At 26.8% G+C, this 24,626-nt stretch overlaps 1 protein-coding gene across 1 annotated transcript; it reads left to right on the forward strand.

The window, feature by feature from the left end:
- The first annotated feature begins 17,319 nt into the window (after nt 1-17,319).
- LOC130981295 (uncharacterized) lies at nt 17,320-18,219 on the forward strand. Its single transcript, XM_057904894.1, has one exon. The coding sequence runs from the start codon at nt 17,320-17,322 to the stop codon at nt 18,217-18,219; it is 900 nt and encodes a 299-aa protein (XP_057760877.1).
- Nucleotides 18,220-24,626: the final 6,407 nt, after the last annotated feature.

A 24,626-nucleotide genomic window follows, 5' to 3' on the forward strand; every position in this document is an offset into this window, starting at 1 on the left:
CTGTTTTAAGCAAGAATTTCTCTTAAATTGGATTTAGGTCGTTTTTATTTGTTTTATATTAATTTTTTTTTTGGATGTCTAAATATTAAATTCTAAATTTGTTAGTTATAAAAATTTTAATATTATATTATAATATTATTTATTCAAAAATTTAAACTGATAAAAAAATAATGTAAATAATTATGTCTTTTAACAGTTTTAAAAGAATAGCCTTTGAATAAGAAAAATGTTATCTTTGATAATATAGGTTACCCATGCATAGACGTACAATTTTAAAGAAAGTAATTTTTAGTTCAAAAAATAATTATTTGATAAAAATATCAGAGAGATAATTATTTTTATGCATCGTCATATATATCAACTTAAAATTTTAAGTTAAATGATTTTATAAAAAAAATAATGTTAAATTCTTATACGTTTTTGGTTATATTTTCAATGATTGTTTTAATCCAAATTTATAATAATTGCAGATAAACTCTCTTATTCATGCATTTGAAGTTAGACATTTGATATTGACTTAAATTGGTGACAGCCTTGGCAATTTAGTCTAATTCAGCTTATTAGTCACCGACGTGGTGATTGTCTGTGATTTCAGCAACCAATTTTGGGGTTTGGGAGAAGAATTAGGGCATTTAATTTGCATGAAAAACAAAAATAAGCATTTTTTTTCACGATATTCTTTAGTTCAATAATTAAGGATTAATTCATTACATATTTAAATTTTGATTAAAAATAGTCAATAAATTACTGTATACATAAAATAAAATTCAAACTCTCAAAATTGATCACTCGATCTATCCAAATTAATTGCAGAGATAAGCACTTGATCATCACTTTCAATTCTTAAAAGGTAGTAGCAGTTGTGAGAGTTTAATTAATTAGTTTCCAATACGCAAGACTATTCTATACAATAATGTGAGCATTCTAACTCAAATCACATCAAACTTATATCATTTACTAAAGTGTTGTACGACATTTCTGTGTTTGTTACACAGTATTTTAGATATTGATGCATGGTAAAAACTCAATTGCAGTTGACTTTACGTAAAATTGATACCTGAGAATCGTTAGATAAAAATTTAGTCAAATTAGTCAAATTATTTAATAGTTCTTAAATATTAACTTTACGTGAAGTCGACTACACCTGAGTTTCCACCTTAATGCATATATATTTTATATCATATAAAATAACTAAATCAACTATAAAAAAATTATCTTTATTATCTATACTTTAATGTAATTTTTGCTTATTATTTATTAACCTTTAAAGATAATCTTCTTCTATTATTTTAAATTTTGGAACAATATCAAAATTTCTATAATAAAAAATATAGAATTCGATTCTTGTTATATTTTGAAAAATAAAAAAAAATGTAAAAACAATAACAGCAAATGAAAAATAAATCAGAAGTTAATAAATTAAGTTTTGAACTAAGGAAAAACATACAAAATAAACGTGACTGGTTTAACAATAACAACATCATTTTTTGTTATCTTGCAATTGGGTGTAAAATTAGAACTTGGATAGGCATTCTTATTAAAAGGTTAGTAATATGAAATTTCCCCCTATTTGGACTTGGAAAGGTAATATTATATATATCCATTTATCATGCATCTTTCATATCATTATCATCATTTAATTTTTTAATTATTAATAGTTTCATTTTATTTTTTTTTTTTTTTTATACTGCCATGAAATGACTGAAAACAACTACTAATATTTTATAGGAAACGTTTTAGGTGCTCCGTGATGTATGATAATTTAATAGTTTTAACCGTTATTTTTAATTATATATATTTTATGATAATTTTATGTTAAAAACCTACGAAACTTAATTCCGCTTACATCATTAGCCATTTTTTATTTTTCTTATTTTTGTGTCTCAATTCTGATATAATAATTAAGACACGCAATGATATGTTATTAAAAATACTAAATGAAACAGAAGCAGATAGATTTAAGATAAGGATGTCGTTTGTTATTAATTATTGGCAATTAGTGTGTCAAACTGTCATTTTCCATCACTTTTGGTTTGGTGATAGTTGGTCTGCAAATTCTTCTGATTGTTGCATTTATAAATTCATCATATATAGTAATCTTAATTTTTAATAATTATTTTCCTTTAGACAACGAATTGATCCCTTGATTCACACATTAACCTGATCCAAACCTATGCTATTATTATTATTATTATTATTGTTATTATTATTATTAGGGGTGTGGTAGTCAGATTTTTGTAAGATTCAGAAGAAGAAACTAAAATCTCATTCATACACGGAAATGTATAATCAACAAACCAACCAAGTTACATAATAGTACTATATGTACAAAAATGAATTATTATTTTAATTAGTCAAAGAATTTTATTTTCGGTAAAATAATCTTTAAAATAAAAAATTAACTTTGATGTATTGTGAATGTAAAATAATTTTAAACGTATATTTAATTTTATAATATTATATTAATAAAAATAATTATTTTTTATATTGACAATGTAAAAAATTATCAAAAAAATTAATGTGATTGATATATGAAATGTTTTATACTTTGTATTAAAATTAAACTTATAAAAAATATAATTTTTGATGTTTTTAAAAATAATTTTAATATGACAGCATGGATTATATCTTTTTATAAATAAAAAATATTTTATATATTTGATTTAATTTTGTTAAAAAATATTTGTATAATTATTTAAAAAGTACGGACAAAAAAATTAAGAGATCAAAATATTATCTCTTTATTAAAAATGGAATCATTTAAGAGTCAAAATATTAACTTGCTCGTAAAATAATGAGAATTACTATTGTGTACAAAAATTAGAATCAGCTGAGATAGTAGTTGATTATATATCTTCCATATTTGGAATTATTTTGAATGTGCATTTTATAGCAGACCTTGAATTCGACTGTGTTCCTGAAAAATAATTAATCATGGAGCATATAGGCTAGAAGACAAGAGGTTAGTAATCCAACATGTGCTATATATATTGTTAAAATTAATCATGAAAAATTCCTTACTATATGTAAGGCCCTATTTGAAAGAGAGATTGAAATTGAGAGATTAAAATTAAATTAAATTTTTATATTATATTTAGTGTAAAATATATTGAATTGAATTATGTCTTAATATTATATTTAGTTTAAGATAAATATGAAAATTAATAATAAGTAAATAAGTAAAGTATCATTTTTGTCTCTAATATTTGGGATAAGTTTTAAAATTGTGCCTAACGTTTCAATCATCCTATTTAAATCTTTAACGTTTCAAAATTGATTCAATGTTGTCCTACCGTTAGTAATCCGTTAACAGAATTGACGGCGGGACAAAATTGAGACGATTTTGAAACGTTAGAGACTTAAATAGGACGATTGAAACGTTGAAGACAAAAACGATACATAAAAATAAATTTTAATTTTATCTTTTAATAATATTAATTTTTTATTGTACATAGTATTTAATTATTTTTTAATCACATCTAAGTAACTTATATCTAATCACATTACTTTCATTATAAATAAATTTATTTTTTTATAATTTTACATTTAAAGTAATGAAATTTTTTATAAATAAATAAATTTTACACTTTCATTCTAAATGAATAATGTAATATGATTAGAATGAAAGTGTAAAGTTATAAAAAAAAAATTATAAGTAATGTGATTAAGTAATGAAAGTAAAATTACATTATTTAGAATAAAAGTGTAAAATTTATTTATTTATAAAAAAATTATATTACTTTAAGAGTAAAATTATAAAATAATTAATTTATTTAGAATGACTAACTATAATTTACTTATATGTGATTAAAAAATAATTGAATACTATGTATAGTTAAAACTTGATATTATTAAAGGATAAAATTAAAGTTTATATGTATATTTTTGTCCCCAACGTTTTTGTCCTATCTAAGTCCCTGACGTTTCAAAATCGTCTCAATTTTGTCATGCCGTCAATTCTGTTAACGGATCCCTAATAGTAGGACAACATTGAGTCAATTTTGAAACTTTAGAGACTTAAATAGGACGATTGAAACGTTAGGGACAACTTTGGGATTTACCTCAAACGTTGAGGACAAAAACAATACTTTATTCTAAATAAATTTAAAATTTAAAAAATTAATTAAATAAAAGTATCTTTAAGAATAAATATTATTAAAGTCATCAGGTCTGTCTTTAAAAATTTTTGTCTTCTATATCTCTATTTATTTGAGGTACTAAAAGGATTAAAATTCTGTATCTTGAAAGTGAAATTTTAGACTGTGTTTATTTACATGTACCATAATGAGATAGAAATACAAAAACATAAAATTATGTTTGATAAATGAGACATGGACAGATATTATGTTTAAAGAACTGAATTAGTGTATTTTGTGTCTATCTTGACAGAAAACACACAGAAATACTAATAAGAGACACAATTTATTTTTTATTTTTTTCATTATTCTTATTAATTTTTAATTTCATAATTATAATTTTTTTCTAATTTTTTTGAATAAAAATAACTTAGACTCTCATAATTTGTTCTAGTTTATTACTAAACAAATTAAAATACAAGAACATTAGTTTTTATGTATTTATTTTTTATATGTGTTTTGTTCTCAATATCTTATCTTATCTTATTCTCAAAATCAAACATAGCCTTAATTTTAGTCTCTAACCAACAAATATAATATTAAATTTTAATCTCTAATTTTAATGCTAATCTTTAAAAACAAACACTACTTAAAGGTTTACCAGAGCACTAAGAAAAAGTAAATACATATATTAGATATAGAGTATATTATTATTTTAATTTTTAAAAATTTAGTTTCCATAAACAAAAAATAAATGACATAATCATTTCTTAACAATTAATCAGATGAAATTAAGGAACATTTTATTAGAAAATATCTTTTGAAAAATATTAAGAAATCGACATTTTTTTACCAGTTATTATGGACAATATTTTGTTTAATATCTTATTTTTTACTATTAAAATTAAAATTAAAATTAAAATTAAAATTTAATATTTAAATTTTAGAATGTCAGTAAAAAATGATAAATTTTATAGCATTGTTCCTATTGTTTTGCTAATTTTATAGTTTTTAAGTTTTACACGTGAGGACGGCAAGGGAGAAGAATCCTCCAATAATTTTTATTAACAATATTATTTGACTAATAAATATTATTATTTTAAATTATTATTTAATTAATAATAATTTATATTTATATTTATACATAAAAATTATATAATTTATATTTATAATTATTAAAATTTATATACATAAATGAATATAATTTATATTTATATTTTTTAAAATTTACATATATAAATTAGTAAAATTTATTTATTAAAAATAATTTAATATTTATATTAATTAAATAATGAACAAAATTACTAAAAACTAGCGTCACCGTTTCTGATTTTTATTCGTCGTCTTATGTTTTGGATTGTACCTCAAAGGGCATAAGGTTCCTCTTGTGAATCTTAGCTCTTAGGGCAGAGAGACACGTGATCTAGCACGTGAGCTAGCATTGCCTTTTTCTCATTTCATTTAAAATCTTCTTTTGGAATATTAATATTCTCTCACTTGTTGTGTGTTGGTACGTAGTACTGTAAGACACGCTCACTTACATCGTAAGCAAGTATAAAGAGAAGCCAATTTAGTTTAATTAAAAATGATATTTAGTAAAATCTAAAAAGAATACAGAGAAATTAAAGTGAACTTCTCACTAAAAATAAGAATCTTAAGATACGATTTGCGATCCTTTCAATGAATTTAAAGAAGACATTCACATCACAAAAAATGGGTTTTTGATTTATTTAAACAAATAATTTTTTTTATTCTAAATTATTTTAAAAAAAATTTATGCTTTCGTGCATTATTTCTCAATGTCATATTCATTGTCTGAAAAAATAAAAAATAATTTTTTCACCTCAATTTCGCAGCCATTACTAGCGTAATTATGAAGGACGTGAAAATTAATTAATACAATTAAAAGGAGCATATGAAAATTGATAATGAGTTCATGAAAATTAACAACTCTAATTGGATATATATTGGCCTTCCCTTCAACTTCATAGTTGGACGGTTCCACAAATGTCTTATTTAATCAACTTATCTACATTAAATCATATTAACATTAATGAGTAAATAAAAATTAACAAATAAAACTGAGACTAAATAAATCAGTGTAAGATTAATTCGTCCATCTCATGTGGATCTTTATGATCGATCCTTCAATGAATGACTAAATTTGTTTTAGTTAACCAAAAATTCATTCTCAATTATGCTCGCGTGACTACGAAATTGAGGTAGAAAAATGTTTCTAATTTCGCAGTCAATGGCAAAAACGTAATTTTTTATAATGATAGAAAATAAAAAATAAAAAATTCTTATATTTAAATAAATAACTAAATAAGTCACAAAAATATAGTACTTTTAAAGACATAATTTAAACCTACCTTTATATCATGGAGCTATTTTTTCATAAAATTTGAGTTTATAAAAGAAGTCACATAAATAATTATATTTTTAATATTTATTTTTACATAATATTTTTTTTAGATTTACATGAGTTTTTGTATTTTTTTTATTTTTCTTATACTCATTTTTTTAAAAAAATAATAAAAAATAAATTTTAAAGTTTTTGATCATAACAGCTTTAACATCATGTTATAAAATTATTTAAAAAAAAATAAATTAATAAGAGGAGGCAAATGAATATATATATATATTCACTTTTGTTATTGTATTTTATGGAGACTTGTTTTTAAATAATAGAAACTAAAATGACAAAGAAATATAAAATTGAGTTATTTACTATTTACAATAAGTTTCTATTAGTTTTTACCAGAATTTGACAACAGCTAGATCTCTTAATATGCTTTTCACATCATTATTTAATTTGTTTAATATATGTTAATTATATGTATTAGCTTAGGTATAATGATAGAGGTGAATGATTTGTTAGTGCCAAAAAAGATAAGTACAAAAGTTTTGCTTAAGTAATTATTCTTCAATTGTTTGACTTTGTTTCTCTTTAAATTCACTTTTGACACATGTGAGGCCAGAAAAGAAAGCTAGTGAGAAAACGAGCACTCTTTAAATATTTTAATAACAATTAAAATATGATGGTTTAATTTTATGGTTGCAATCAAATTAAAGTAGAGAAAGTGGGCATTAGTTTCTAAAATAATATATAAGAGGACAAGACAAGTAAATAATATTATACAAAGAAGGGTGATATATACGGAGTTTGGGGATTTGTAACTATCAATTTTCCACTGAGAATGATTGAAGGTTTTGTTTACATAACTCACTGAGATATTGCGTTTTTCTTGTCTGCCAACACTAATATATATGATGTCAATATCAATATATATATAATTAAATTTAATTTGTTCAATTAGGACATTGTTATACTATATCTATTATTCTTGACTTTCTTTGAGAAATTAAATCAGATAATGTTATTTAATCATTTTATGAAAAACAATGAACTTTTTAAGATATAAAAATCTATATCAATATGTCTTCTTGTTCATTCTCGTAAATTCAATTTTATGTGCTCTTTCAGTCTTCGGCTGAGGCAAATTTCACTTTCTTAATTCATTTATTTCAGGATTCAGTTTGTTCAAGACGTTCCAATTTAGATTCTAAATTGAGTTAGCTTTTGAGAAGATTATGGGTGAACTTTAATTTGATAACGGTCCAAAAGAAAGGTAGTGAGATACTAATAAAAAATTTGGACAATCAAGTGAGTATGGCTGTGTTTGGTTCTAAAAATAATACATGACAAAATATTAAAAATAAAATAAAAATAATAAAGATATAAAAATTAGTATTTTTATATTGTATTTAATAATAAATTAAAATAAATTATAAAAATTTAATTTATTTTTTTATTTAAAAAAATTAAGAAGAAAAATATAATAATAAAAAATATAATTATAAAAAATTAATAAAAATAATAAAAATAAAAGTAAAATATATTTTTTGTTGGTGTCTCTTGTTAATTTTTTTTGTCAGAATATATACAAAATATATTATTTCAATATTTTTGAATACAATGTCTCTATTCATATTTTATTTATCAAATACAATTTTATATCTCTATATTTTTATTTTAATATCTCATACTTATAAACAAAAAGATTTATAAGTTCAAAAAATAAGAATTATACTAGAAATGTATATATTTTAGACAAATATTACATGTCCCTAACTTATAGTAAAAAATCAGACAGAATTTTGTACCTAGATTAGGTATAATCTAGTCAGAAGTGATCCTGACCAAGAGAGGCACTCTTAAACTAGTCATTATCTTTAATCTTTAATTAGGTTCAATTTTAGAAATTAAATTATACCGTAATAAAGTTAATTTTAATATAATAGTTTTTTTTACGTATTCCTCAATCTGACAGGATAAGGACTAATTTATCGTGGATCTGAACTCTATTCGAATCTCAAATTAATTAAATGGACGAGTGAGCTGATCATTCGACCAATTCAAATTGGTTAATTTTAATATAATAGTATTTCTGAATGTAAATACGATCCTAGCGCGCAGCCCATCGTGTTTTGTCCAAACATAATTTGACCCGAATAACTGAAAACATAACATTGAGACATTGTTAACCAAATTTCGAATTTGATGTTTCTTCCGTATTTGAAAGATCACACAATGCCTCTTAAACGTATATATAAAAAAAATTATGCCTAATCATAGTTTTTTTGGGGACTTGGACGTCAAAGTATAATTGTAAATGCGTTGTCATTTTCTATCTCATCATTTTCGTGCATGTAAAAACGTACCATATTAAAGTATATATCTTACATTTATTAATTGGATCACTTGTAAATGTATGTTAGCTAAAAATATATTAGCTGAGGACCATATAAAATGTAAAGATCGATAAGCATATTATTCTAAGATTCTAGCTTAGGATCCGACGTGATATCAAACCTAATATCGTCCTTCTTTCTTTGCTTAATCTATTAAAAATTCTAAAAGCTTTTTAACATAAATAATGAAGTAGAATACACAAAATTTTTCCCTAGCTAAAGAATAGTACAGATTAAAATCCATTGGATGAAATATAAAAACAAAAACCATATATGATTGGATAAGATTGGTTGGATGCCTTGAAATGCGTGCACGCAAAAGCGAGCAATAACAATTTTGTCAAGTTCATGTAGCCAAATAATAAAACCATCGTTTTCTCAAATCACCTGTGACAACTTTTAAATTCTTGGTTGGCCCTTATATAATAAAGATCAAGTAAGTGTTTATTATTATCTCCCAAATCCCTTCTAGACAAATTTTATCGGATTATTCTAATATAAAATAATATTATTTTTCTTAAAAATTTAATATAATAAAAAAATACATAAATGATTACAGAAATTATTTGTAATATGAAAAGAGATGGTGTTTTAGTTGAATATTGATATTTGAAGTGTTTTATAGTATTGTAAATATTGTCCAACACGCCCCCCACGTGTTGGCTAATATGCTGTCACGTGTCCAACACGCCCCCACGTGTTGGCCAGAATGCTGCCACGTGTCCAATACGTCCCCCACGTGTTGACTTCCCACTTAAAAAATCCACCCATCTGTAATTACACAAAATACTCCCATTTTCAACAAAAAAATCAATATTTTTTCCATATAAAAAAAAATAGCCCAAATGATTATATCTTTAATATTTTTTATGCATGTTTTTTTTTCCGATTTGTATGAATAATTTTTTGTATAGCCGTTTGTTAATTTATCTTATGCTAATTTTTTTTGGTTCAATGATAATAAAAATTTTAATACCATATCATTAAACTATTTCTACTAAATATTTAACTAATAAGACATATATGAATAATTATACTTCTAAAATACTAAATAAACAACATCAACAGGATGCATAATATATTGTAGTTTGTATCGGTGTCTTTATTTAATAATTCGGCCATGATGTTGATTTTTGTGATGTGTTTCACCTACTAAACCCTAAATTTTAACGTATCACGTGAATTGATTATTTCACCATAATTTTAGCACCGAATGGTTCCTGTTCCTTTGTTTCTTTGAGAGCATACATTATTGAGGCACTATGCAACTCCAATGTGATGGTGTTCTGATCAAGATTGAGAAATTGATAATTAGGATTCTTAAACTTTTGAAGATAAATGGAATATTTAAATATATATTTTTTTAAAAATAAGTTTGATATTTGAAATTAAGAAGATTTTAATTTTCCAAATAAACACTAAAAAAAACAGAAAAATAAAGAGATTTTAAATTTCAGTTTTTAAATATTTGTTTGTCATAATTTATGAAGTATGAATATTTAGTCATCTAGAAGTGGATTTGAGTACGAGAAATAATGGTTTGCAAATCAATATGTACAGAGGAGACAAAAAAAAAAAAAAAGGAACCCTAATCCTAAATACGGAACCGACCACCACAAAGTACAAATCACAATCTCTTGCTATATATTTATTTTGTTTTCTTCATCTAATATGTTGTCTATGATAAATCTTTTAATACTAGAATAATAATCATATTTGGGACAAAAAAAATCAGTTAAACTAATTTAAAATTATTTTATTTTATTTTTTTAAATAATTTCTTACATTATTTTGTATTTATTAATTATCAATAAAATAATTGAATAATATTAAATATAATAAATATATAATTATAAATATTACATATATAAATTATAGATATTAAATTAAATAAAATAATTTCGATTAATATTACCCTGACATTATCGATAATAGAATTATAGAAATAGTTATATTTATAATAAAGTCTCGATTTTGTAATTTTTTTATTTAATCAATATCAAATTGCTTATTATTTAGACCAATCTTGTTTTGATGTTGTTTATTATTCTTTATTCTTAATACCATTTTTTATAATTTATAGAAATATTAAGAAATATAAAATTAATAATGATTATCAAATTAATATTGATTAAAACACTTTTATTTAATAACTAATTTATTTTAGTAATTGCATTAGTATTTTATTGTCTATTATTTGATTTTACTTTATGTTTGATACATTTTCTTAATTTTATGTTGGAGGTTCTAAAACTAATTTATTATTGGTGTATTTGTTGTTATTATTTAATTTCGATATGTTGCACATTTATATCTATGTTTGAATTGGAAGTTATTGATAATGTTAAATTGTATATTATGTAGCACCTACTGCATATTTTAGATTTCGGTTTCGCTACGTTACCAACAGCATATCTGCCAACTTCTGCCAACTCTTATTTATAATTGTGTTTCATAGAAGTGTGTTCGTGGATGTGTTTAATAAAAATGTCTTTTTTATAACTGTGTTTAATAGAAGTGTCTTTATAGATATATTTTCTAGATGTGTCTCTTTATATATGTATTTAAAATATATTAATTATTAGACACATCTACGAACACACTTCCATGAAACACAAATATAAATAAGAGTTGGCAGAAGTTGGCGGATAATATGTTAGTACCCTATACTTTTCCTTTAGATTTTGATCAATGATTATTTTCTTTTATATTCAATGAGGCGGATCGATGGAGTTTCTAAAAAAAGTTTTAAAAACTGATTTTTTTTTCCGTCCTTACCGACAAATCTTATCCATCACAGAATAAATATTTTGTGGTAAAAAATTATTATCGACACAAGTAATCTGTCGCTAGTAAAAAATTATTATTTATTTATTTATTATAGACAGATTCAATCCGTCGCTAAAAAATAATGACTTTAATATCTAATAAGTGACTAATATTGTTAAATAATTTGTTGCTATTTTTCTGTCACAAAATTTGTGACAAATTTTAAAATTTGATGCTAATCGCCAATGACATCACTTTTAGCATTACAATTTATCCGGTCACTATTTTAATCATTAACACTAATATGCGTTGTTAAATTAAAAAACTTCGTCAGTAAAATTAGCCAATAACTAAAAGATTCTAGTAATGTCTTTTTTATTGGTTTTGCTAAAGATGAGTACGGTAAGTAATATTAAAATAATTTTTTAATATATATAAAATTAAGTGAATTAATAAGAAAAATTTAATTTTCTCTGACAAAATTAAAGTTCTCAAAACCTCTTAACTAAATCCTTTTCTTATTTGCTTGCGTGTTTAGAATGTAATTTTACTAGATAGAATGTCAAAGCTTTAATTAACTTTACTTAATACACTAATTTTCAGTCCATGTATGAATATCATAAAGGTAGATTTTTGCAATAGCTGCATATCCAAATGATATGCAATTAAATGTACACGTGTAATTAGAGAAGAAATATATGTATAAAAAACTACATCCAAAGTGTATTAAAGGATGATAATACTTTTAATAATTCTAAATGACTCTCTCTTTTACTGATTATGACTCAAACTAATTCAAAGTTTCTTCCTCATTTGAATCATATGCATCTCTCTCTCTCTCTCTCTCTCTCTCTCTCTCTCTCTCTTTCTCTCTCTCTCTATATATATATATAGCTATTTTTGTCACTAATTCATTGGTTTAGTGGTTCAACAAAAAAACCGTTTTAAAATAAAATAATAAATAAACTATAAATATATATCCTAAGATTATAATTATAGTTTTTGGTAAAAAATTTTCTACCAATCTAGTTCAGCCAACAAACACCAAACTAAAAAAATATAAAACTGATTTCACTCCAAAATAGCTTCTTCTAAACTAACATCAAGTACCAAATCTTTGATGACGGTGACACTGTCTCCCTCCTTGTCGCGACGGTGGAGGCTACTGTAAACTAGGGTTTCTTTTTGGGAGAAGAGAGTTTCATTTGAGAGAGTAAAAGTTGAGAGGAGTTGGAGTAAACAGGAGTTGGAGAGCTCAAAAACGATGACGGCAGTGTCTCCCTCCTTGCAGCGGCGGTGGAGGCTACTGCTAGTCTGCTTGGATTTTTGTTTTGCGGGGGGAGAGAGCTACTTGAGAGAGTGAGAGTTGAGAGGAGGCACTGAACATCTGAAGGCTTCACATTTTTTCTTTTATCCAAAACGCGAAACGACACCGTTTTAGATAAACCGGACAGCTCTCGATTCGGTCCAACCGGTCAATTTTTGGTCAGTTCAACAGTTTCTAAACGTTTTTGTAACGGACGGTTTTATAAGTTAAACCAAACCGTAAAAACATTTGGTTCGCAGTTAAATTGATTGGACCGGTCGGTCAGTCCGATTTTCAGAACATTGCTATATATATATATATTATATTAAAGAAGATAATAAGAGCTCTGCTACCGCAACAAATTAACAAATTTTGAATATATTAATAAACCTTTAAGATTTAAAATATTTATAAATATTTATTAAATATAATTAATCATAATCTGATATCACATATTTTGTTAAAAATATAATGATTATTCATCTATCTTATTTTATCAATTTAAATTTTTAAAATAAACAAATAATCACAAATTACAATTTTTTAATGAAAAAGATTTGAAACTAACTTTTCTTTTAGCTAATAGTTAGGTAATATTTTTTTTCTTTTTTTAAATTTTTTTCTCTTTATATTATCACTTAAAATCTTTAACCTTTTTTATCTATTATTTTATTAATTGTGTCACGAAATCATCCATCCTAAAAAATTAAGCTAATAAATATGAGGATAAAAAAATCTATAAATTATGCCTTATACTTGCAGCATCTTTTAAAGATTGACATATTTTACAGTATACTCACTTTAAAAAAATGTTTTCTATTCTATCATTTTTTGTAGAAACACCATTTTCTCACGATTTTAAAATTTTTTGAGACACTTCAGAACTTTACTTTATAAAATAATTTTACATAATTGTCCTTAAAACTATATTTAAAAAAAAAAAGCATAGAGTAATAATTAAATTATGCAAATTGAAGGCTACCAATCTTGAGTTAGATCATAGAAAAAAATAAAAAGCGGTCCACGCTCATAAGTAATGCTTATATATTTGGCATAACCTGCTAGCTATATATATATAGGAGCAACAAAATTTGAGCTTAAAGATGATATCATCAGTAGTGGAACCCATAAAGGATATAACAATTAACCTAAAAGGCTAAAACAGCCACATACGTTCTTGTCTGTTTCTTACCTAAGAAGATAACCAACTTGTTCTTCTTACACATTTTCTTTTTTGCTTTCTTTTTTGTTCTCCTTTAAAGGGGAGAAAAGGGGGGGGGGGGGTATTCTAGGGTTTGCCCTTTAATTAAATTAAGAAAAGAAAGTCGGAATAAGCTTATACTATTCTACGTTTTTATGGACATCGTAAAAAGCTTACTTGTTAAATTAAAATAATCCGTCTTGGGATCATCAAGCCGAATAATAATGCGAGAAATATTTTTATGGATCCCGCTAAAAAGACAATGGACTATTTGTACAATGACTATTGAGTTATGAAATGAACATCTCCTATACTATTTAGAATAACCATCCGAGTACAAAGAATAATAAACATCTTCTTGAAAAATTAGTTTAGTTTTTGGGTTCACCAAAGATCGAACTCTTGACCTTTCGGATCTAACACTTTAAAACCATGTTATGATACCACTCATCCCAAAAGCTTCAACTGATAGAAAAATGTAACACTAATAATTATATCTCTAATACTCCATAAACCTCCATTGTACACATTGTATAAATATTTCATTGGCTCCTCATACTTTTCCTATTTTTATTTTGATTAAGTATGAATTCTAATCACTAGACAGGAATCCAATGAGGAAAATATATGTTCTCTTGCATTGATGCACATTTTAAAAAGCAATCCCTTTGGGTATGTATGTGTTCCACAAGAGAAATTATCAATGGAAAAAGCAGTTATGCTTATAAATGTTTCGGTAGATTTTAATTGTCCCTACTTTTTTCAATTTCTTAAAATATTTTAATTTTGTTATTGTGACATTTCAATTTTTAACAGAAAAAGCTGTATAATGTTGAAAAAGATTTACTTGTTAATTGACTATTTAATTATATTTGAATGGGATGATATTGTTTGTCGTTGTCTTTTTTCGTGTATATAACTCTTCATATCACTCTTTTCATTCGTTTAAATTTTTAGAATAAAAATAATTTTATAACATGATATTAAAATTTGTATGACGTAAAGATCTATAGTTCAATTTGTATTCATTCTAAAAAAAAGAATTTTAACATAAGACAATTAAAATAAAAAAAAACTGCATGTTAAAATTATATAACTATTCGGATGTCTTCTGCTACTTAATGAGATGGATAAGAATAAAGAAAAAAAAAAGCCGTATAGACAAAATTGATATCATTGTAAAATATTAAAAACAAAAATTATAATTTTTTGAATTATAAATCCTTTCAATTATTACTCTTTTGGGCTGTCCATGATATTTATATTTTAAAGTTAAATTTTTGTTTAAGAATATTTAGCATTTTAAAATTTCAATGTACTATTAATTAAATTTTAAAAATGTATCCTTTTTTAATTTTTTTTATCAATTTGTAATACTTATTTCATAGTTTATTATGTAGTGCTTTTTCGCCAAAATTAACATAATTTTTATAGTAGTAACAGCCTTTTTATTATTTATTGATTCATGTACAAAATTTTAATAAACAGTTTGCGCTAACAGAACATATCAACACTCAAAGAACAAATAATACTAGTACTAGTACAAGATTTTGAGTCATTAATTCAACAAGCCAATGAGTATTATCTTTGAACATGACAAAAAGTTTGTGGACACACCATTGTCGGTGGTGGGTGCTAATATTAATTCTTTTATCGATTTCGTCATGACAAAAATGTTTGGCGACATACACACCTCAAGTTCTTTATTTATATATAATTGTAAAATCTATTATATATTTATCGATATTATTATATATATTATAATGTCAGTTATATATTTTTTTATGGTAATTAAAAAGGTTTTTATTGATAATTGTATAATCGTCGTTAAAATTTATTAACGATAAAATATAAGACGACTAATATCTAATTATCGATAAATATTAACAGCTAATTTATTACTGTTAAAAATAAAATAAAAATAAATTTTTTTAGAGTGTAGTTATACTAAAAAAAATAATATGATACATTTTATATGTGGCAATCAAGTTAAATTAATTTTATTTTGAACATATTCATTTGAAAATAAAAAAAGAAATATAATTAAATAAACTGCTATACTTAAAAATTATAAAAATGTTATTCAATTAAGGCTTGTCATGAAATTATTTTTTTATTAAGCAATTCTTTTAAAAAAATTTAAGTTGATAAAAATATATAATTTTTAACATATTTTTTAAATAAGAGTCTCTTTTTAAATTTTTTATATATAGATCTTCTTTTTTTTTATTTTATATGATTTTTTTTAGATTCACTAAGAATGAAACTCAAGACGTTTTGCATCTAGAACTCTAATATAATATCATGACATAATTTTTTTCAAAAATTTAATTGATATAGAAGGAGACAACACAAATAATTATATATCTAATACATGTTTTTCAAAAATTTAAGCCGATAAAAAAAGACAAATAAATAATTATTATATTTTTAACATATTTTTTATACAAAATTTTTTTTTGGATTTGCATGAATTTTTATATAAGTTTATTTTTTCTTTTCATAAGTCTTATTCTGATTCTTTTTATAATTTAATAAAGATCGAACTCTAAATCTTTAAATCAGAAAACTTTAAATACTATATCATTAAATTTCTTCCAAAAACTTAGACTCTCAAAAAAAATCTAAATAATTATATCTTTAACAAATCTCAAATATCTTTTCGGCCCAAACACATCTATGGGGGATCGCAAGATAACAAGATACCATAATCAAAGCATATTTTATCATATTCGACTAAGATTTATTAAAAATATTCCTCCAAACTCATTAGAGACATGATATACATATTGGGTGAAACAACCATCCATTCATATATGTATATATATTTTTTAAACAATAAAAGTAGATGCAACATATATGGGATTTTTTATTTAAATAAATAAAATAAATATAATAATTATCGAAATAAATAAATTTAAAAATATTTATCATTTTCCATTTTCAAATCATATTTCGTTTACAGTGTAAACGAGATGATATTGCATGTATCTCGTTTACAGTATAAACGAGATACGACAGGTTAGCGGCAACGTGGCTATCTCGTTTACACTGTAAACGAGATACATGAAATGTTCATCTCATTTACAATATAAACGAGATATATAAAAGACAATCGAAGCAGTTATAAAAGGATGTCTAACTCTTGGTATTTCTCATAAACTTTTTCTATCCTTTTTGAATCTCATATTTCTCACGAATAGAAGGCATTAATGGCCAGTAATAGTCCATACATAGTTTTGCTTATTTATCCAAAATGTTGTATGAGAAATGGCGACAATGGGGTGACATTTGAGTGTGAGGATCCGATATTGTTTTGCACTCAGCGTGTGGAAACATTGACGGATTTGAAGAGTTTGATATTGAGCAAGCTTGGTGGAACACAAGCGAGAAAAATCGGAAGAGTGGCGTATAGGTTGCTGGCATCCATGGGTAACAGAATCTTCCGATTTCGACTATTCCGACTTCAAGGGGACGAGCATGTGCGACTGATGTTCGACATCCATGAGAGGATCATGGTGGAGCAGGTAATCGAGCTTTCCGCAGAGGTGGGACACAGTGGTGGTGGGAGTTCCGTACACTCGACCTATGTACAGGACGACCGACTTCTCGCACCACCGCCCATTCATGTCGTCATTCCAGTGGATGAGGCAGAGGAGGGCGAGGAGGAGTCGGACAAAGATTACGTGACGGATAGTGCGAACAGCGACTCGTTCGATGGTGGGGATGAGGATGAGTGTGTTCCGGAGACACTTATCCAGACTGTGGTGTGCCATGTCCTGCCTCCACCTCACCCAATTCTGCCATTATCGGCAGTGCCAGCTCACTATCACAGTCTGGATCTGGATGCCATGCATGAGAGGACTCCGTTTCCTGACATGGGTGAAGAGGATTACAACCTAGACGACGGTGTAGAGTTTCGGGTCGACTACAAGTTTAGAAGCCAAGAGGCAGTGCTCCAGGGTGTGAATAACTATAGTATTCGCAGGAGTGCGGAATACCGCGTAATCGAATCGGAATGGTTAAAGTACCATGTGCAATATCGTCAAGCTGAGAATGGATGTCAATGGAGCCTCCGTGTATCCCTTCGGCAGAACCTCGGATACTGGTAAGCTTAAATTTAGTTGCGCTTTTCAGTACTTCTGTATGATATATTAAGTAGGTGTACGACATGACTAAACACTGTCAGAAAAAGCAATATTTGTAATAAAAAAAATTGTTACAAAAAGTCGAAAGTTTGAAACAAAAGAATTTTGTAACAAAAAAAGGGGGCCGTTGCAGTATATATGTCCCGTTACAAAAAATTTTTGTAACAAATTTTTCTGATACAAAAAACCAAAAGTCATTACAAAAGTGATAACAAATTTTGATCTTCAAAATGTTTTTCGTAACAATTTAAACTTTTGCGTCATAATATTTTGTTACAAAATACTACTTACTTTTGTAACATTTTTTTATTCTTAATTACAGAAATAGAAAATTCATTTTAAAATATTTAATTAAATAATTGATATATCAATTAATTTTCTAAACACACTAACTTAACATTTATATAATATATAATCATATAGATCAGATAATTAGAATATCTTACGTGTCATTAAGATTTTTTTTACAATAAAATAAGTTCTACAAATTCAACTAAACACAACTTTTTCCTAACATAAAATTGTATCATATCAGATTTATAATTCTTGACTCTTCTAACATATTTCAGTCAATATAAAGTCTAGTATGTTAGCATCAATTTTATACCCCTGCAAATATGAGCAATGAAAACCAAAATTAAAAAATCACATATAACACTATCTTCATCAGAGTAAAAATAAAATTAGAACTTACAAGTTAAAATTAACTAATTTTTTAAGAATCTATTCTCAAAGTTTAAAACTAGCCAATCAAAAATGCAAATTATCAAAAATTGACAATTCAATATATAAACTCGGCCTAATTAATCATAATTCAATTCATTAAATTTACATAAGTATCAATTGTCTAAAAATCACTACAAAGTACAATTTCCACCAAAGTCCTCATAACAAATATACTTGACTTTTGGAAATAGTTTGGAAATAGAGAAGTATAGCAAGAATGAAAAAATAAAACCGAATAACAACTTGACAACTAAGCCACGCTATCTTGAACTTTTTTGACAGCTAAGCCACACTAATCCAGAGATCTCTTTTGCCACCTAAATTACTTTTATATAATTTTTTTAAAAATCGGTTACTAATTTAGTACACTTCAGAAAAACTGCAAGAAGTAACCAATTTAAAAAAAAATCAAATAAAATCTATCTTTTGTTGGATTCTCCTAAATTTTGGTGTGATTGAACTAGAATTACCCATCTTTCACTCAATTCAAGTCCCAGAGAATTTTTACTTCTCTAGAAAAAATTATGCCTCTTGAAATATGATTTTGTTTTAAGGAAAGAATGCTGTCACAGTAGTGAACAGCCCTGCTTCCAGAAAGCACAACTTTCTCTACAAAACTCGAATTATCCTGAAATTTGGACATAAAATACTAGACATCTTAATATTTCAGTCATCTTTGGTTTCATCTCCAAAGAGTTTCAGAATATTAAGATATGTGATTTTAAAGTTGCTGTTTCAGAATTCGGACAGCAATATTTATGCAGAAAATGACCATTTTCTAAAAATCATATCTTCCAAATCACACATCAAAAAATTCTGAAATTTTAGAGAAACAATATAGACATATCAAAGTTTTATAGAAAAATAATTTCACCCATTTTGAGTGGCTAGATTGCTCCCAGTTTTATTCACAAAGTGCGGTCCAAAATTGCATAATTCTGCAACATGTAACCTTGGGTTTTGAGAGGTCAAAAATTGATTCCTAACTTTTCACTCACTCTAACCTTGTATTCTAACTTTTTTTTACCTATTGTGACTTGTTGAAAAGATTAAATTACCCCCAAGTGCTCAAGATTGATAAATCACCATTTTAATCATTTTTCACATTTAAGCATACTCATATGAAATCAACAATTTCTGCATTACTCAACACAATCCAGCCACAAATCACTCAAACAATTCACATATATTATCATCAATTTACTGCATCATATATAACAAATAGTTCAACATCATCTCAAGTAATCATTAGTATGTATCATCAATTAATTCAATCATGAAGCTTGGCTTTTAGCCTTTTAACAAATTATGTACTCTAACAAACAGAATTTTTAGTATCATCATCATTTAATAAATCAAACACAGCATCATTCAATTAGTTTAAACAAAAAAAGTTTTCTAAAGTTGCAACTAGCTTTTGATTTCTTAGTCCATTTCCTAATTAGTTTTATTTCTTAACTTTCATCATTCTCAAAGATCATCATGCAGTGGTATTTATTTGCACACAAAAAATATAAATAAAAATTAACTAAACCAAAATAGTAGTAACATCACAAAAATGAGTTGAAATATTAAAATATATATGATCATCAAACTATTCCAAAATAATAAAATAAATTTAAAATTCGTATTAGAATTTAGATTTGAAACAACAAAAGTAGCTTGAATAGCAATCACTAATTAAAAATTTCTTAACCAATATCATTTGGTGTGAAAAGACTAGATTCTACTACTATACGAAGAAGCCATAAAATCATTAGCAGGTACTTTCAAAATCAGATAATAACTTTTATATAACTATAATTAACAAAAAGAAGGCTACTTACAATTATGTTTCTCTTGCAGTTTGTTGCTTGTTTAATAATGTATACATATTTCTGCATGACTTCAAAAATAGAACAATAAAAAAATTATACTATATTATCTAAATTTTATTCCATTCATTGAGTCAAGCACACAATTATAGAACCCTAATGAAACTCCAATCTCTTAATCTTCAATTCTTTAACATAAAAGCAAATAAGCACACACACAAATAAGCATTCAGCCATAAACCAAAGAAATCCACAAACATCTCATAATCTATTCAATTAATCCATCATCCAAAACATAATATATGTAGTACCAATCCGAAATGCTCTCATATTTGAATATTATCATTAAGCATTCTAAAAATGCTATCATAAAAAAGTAACTACAGGACATTAAGCATTCAAAAAATACTATCATGTTTGTTTGAGCTAACATCAGTAGATTATCATGCAACTAACAATACAATTAACAATACTCAAATAAATTGCACTTACCTTCAGCAGATAAGCAATCGAACCAGACTACACCAGCAGCAGAGGAAGAAAAGCCAAATCAAACCAGCAGAGGCAGATCAGAGCACGATGCGCAGGACGCAGAGGAGTAGAGATGACGGAAAGGTGACCACGAACGGCGCCGACAACCACCACCACGAAGGCCACCACGACGACGACCACACCACACAGCTACGACACACAAGACGGGACGAAGACCACCGAAGACCCCAACTCCAATGCACACGACACGACGGTGGAGTAAATGATGGTAGAAGAGGAGAGGAGACAAAGACGAAGCAGACGGTTCACTATCAGAGGCTACGCTGGTGTTTCATCTTGCCGCAGGAGCTCCATTGTGCTTGGCGGAGTAGACAGCGCAGAGATGAGTAGTGAGGCGCGAGTTAGAAGTTGCGCACTTAGGATTTTCTTACTGATTCACCCTATTACTTTTTACATTCTTGCAACTTGGTAACTTAGTTTTTTTTTTCTTTTATATTTCATTATTGAAGTTTATAAATATAATTTAATTAAATTTTTTTATGCTTTTCCAAATTAATTTTTAGTTAGTATTAAAAATCTAATTATGAATAAAAATTATATATTAATTTTTTAAAAAATATAAAATAATATTTACAATTTTTAAAAATTAATGAATATAAATAATATGTAAAAAAATTTAATTTTTTATACAATATAAAATTATTCTAAAAAAGATTATATAAACAAATTTTTTTTTACTTTCAAAGTGTTTAACATTTTGAAAGAAAAATTTTGTTATAAAATATACTTATATTTTGTGACAAACAAATAACTTATTATAAATAATATTGAATTTTATGGCAAATTTATTTTTTGTTACAAAATAATTAGAGTTTTTGAAACAAAAAAAATTGTTACAAAATAATTGGAATTTTTGAAACAAAAGGTATTTTGTTACAAAATATTACAAATTTTTGCAACTTCTTTATTTTTTGTTACAAAATATTATAATATTTTGTAACAAAACAACAGTTTGTTACAAAAACTAACATGATTTGTAACAACTTATATGTTGTTACAAAACATTATTCTTCTGTAACAATTACCAATTATTATTACAAAAAATTATTTTTTTGTAACAATTTTAAATTTGATACAAAATTTTTGTTACAAATGTTTCATTTTCTTGTAGTAAAAGCAATACTATTTTGTTGTGTTCAGGGAGGTTCGAAGGGTTGGTGGAGTGTACAGTTGTCCAGCACCCATCATGTCTCAAGACCATCGTCAGTTAGACAGCAGTCTGATCTGCAGGGTCATCTTGCCGTTGATTCAGTCCAACCCCTTTGTAAGCATTTCAGGTTTGCCAGGTGCGGTCCAGATAAGCTATCACTTCAAACCATCCTACAAAAAGGTGTGGATGGCCAAGCAGAAGGCAATTGCACAGATATACGGGGATTGAGAAGAGTCATACAATAAGGTACCGAACAAGTTCGACTCGATTCAGATGTTCATGAGACGGATCTTTCTATTGGATTGCAAATCTTCAATTGATTTTATGATTTTATTGTTCGATTAACCAATTTTTTCTTTCTAATTTTAAAATATTTTAAAATTAAAACAAATCAAAATTTAAATTTAAAAATAAAATAATTAATAAATCAAAACCTAAATCTACTTACCGTTTGTCTTTGGTAGCTTACTTATTCACTAGCTTAAAATTTTTTATTTTTTTTAATAATTACATAATTTTAAGACTTTTTTATGTAACTATATTTACTCTTATATTTACAATATGATATTTTATTAATTTAATATATTATTTAAATTTTAATTCACAGCGTATCCTAAACGTGTCGTATCCAATTTTTTATAAAAAGAACGTATCGGCATATCCGTGTCGTGTCCTATCCGTATCGCGTGTCGTATCGGTACTTCCTAGTACGCGACTGCAGTATGTTCGACAAGGTATTTTGGGCTTTCCCGTCATGTGTCGAAGCCTTCAAACATTGCAAGTCCTTTGTCTCTGTAAACGGTACGCATCTGTATGGCAGGTACGGTTGAGTGTTGCTTATTGTGGTGGCGTAAGATGGGAATAGCAACATCCTGCCTATTGCTTTTGCCATTGTGGACTCCGAGAGCACCGAGTCATGGTCGTTCTTCCTTACTAATCTGAGACGCTGAGTTATGGCTGCGAGTTTCATGACTTGGTTCAAGTCAGTCGAGGGCAAGAGATACCTCATTAACGTTGCTTATAGTCCAAGTAAGGTTGGGTACAAGTGGTACATGGATGCCTTGAGAGGAGTCTCCCCGTCGATAGTGGACTGGGCGGGTTGTTTCAGCAAGGAGATTTGGCTACAACATTGGGACAACGGGCGGCGGTTTGGTCACATGACCAAAAATCTGTCCGAGTGCATCAAAGCAGTATTGAAGGGGACCCAATACTTGCTGATTTCTGCCATTGTGCGCATCACGTATGAAAAGATTGCAAAAGTTGTTTGTGATGAAGGACAGAGAGGCGCAGTCACAGTTGACGGCTGGATGCTGATTCTCACAGAGACTCTTGGCCGCCATTGAGAAGAATAGAGAAGGGATACTGAAGATGCATGTCACTCATTGTGACAGGCGGGCCTCTGTGTTTGTTGTGGAGGAGCTAGAGCCGTTCGAGGGATGGGAGAAAATTTCTTTCCGTGTTCGGCTATCGGACGGTACGTGTGATTGTAGCTTATTCCAATCTGTCCACTATCTGTGCCGCCACGCACTTGTCAGGTGTGCCGCAGCTAGCGTTGAGTGAGTCCCGTATGTGCATCCTGTGTACAAACAGGAAGCTATGTTCAAGTTGTACGAGATGGAGTTTCCCCTTATCCCTGACGAGTCGATGTGGGCGGAGTGGAAAAAAAAAACATTTAACTTATAAAGAGATAATCATAAATTTTTGTAGTCTATTTAAAAACATAGAGCTACTTTTACTTAATAACATACTTCCATGTTTCTAGTCTACACATGTGTCTAAATTACATATGCCAGTAAGCAAATCCTAATAAAGTCATAACAATCTTACACAAGCAAATACGGTTCTAAATACATCCTACAGACCAATCCCTAAAGCATTTTACTCAGTGCTTGTCACTACGGGACTACCCTAACAATATCCACATACTTAGATTAACCAAACAAAACGCAACTAACCTCGAAGTCGGTTGGTTCGGCGTAATGCGACGTCTCGTTCAGTCTGTTGATGTCCCCGTCATTTTTCGCTTAGCGTGCCATCATCGTATCAGTTTCAAATATGTTAGGAAAGGGTGAAAAGAGCGAAGAAAGTGGTTGACTAAGTCAAAATGTGGCCCAAACACACGCTGTAAA

Source organism: Arachis stenosperma, chromosome 5, assembly GCF_014773155.1.
Source record: "Arachis stenosperma cultivar V10309 chromosome 5, arast.V10309.gnm1.PFL2, whole genome shotgun sequence".
NCBI lineage: Eukaryota > Viridiplantae > Streptophyta > Magnoliopsida > Fabales > Fabaceae > Arachis > Arachis stenosperma.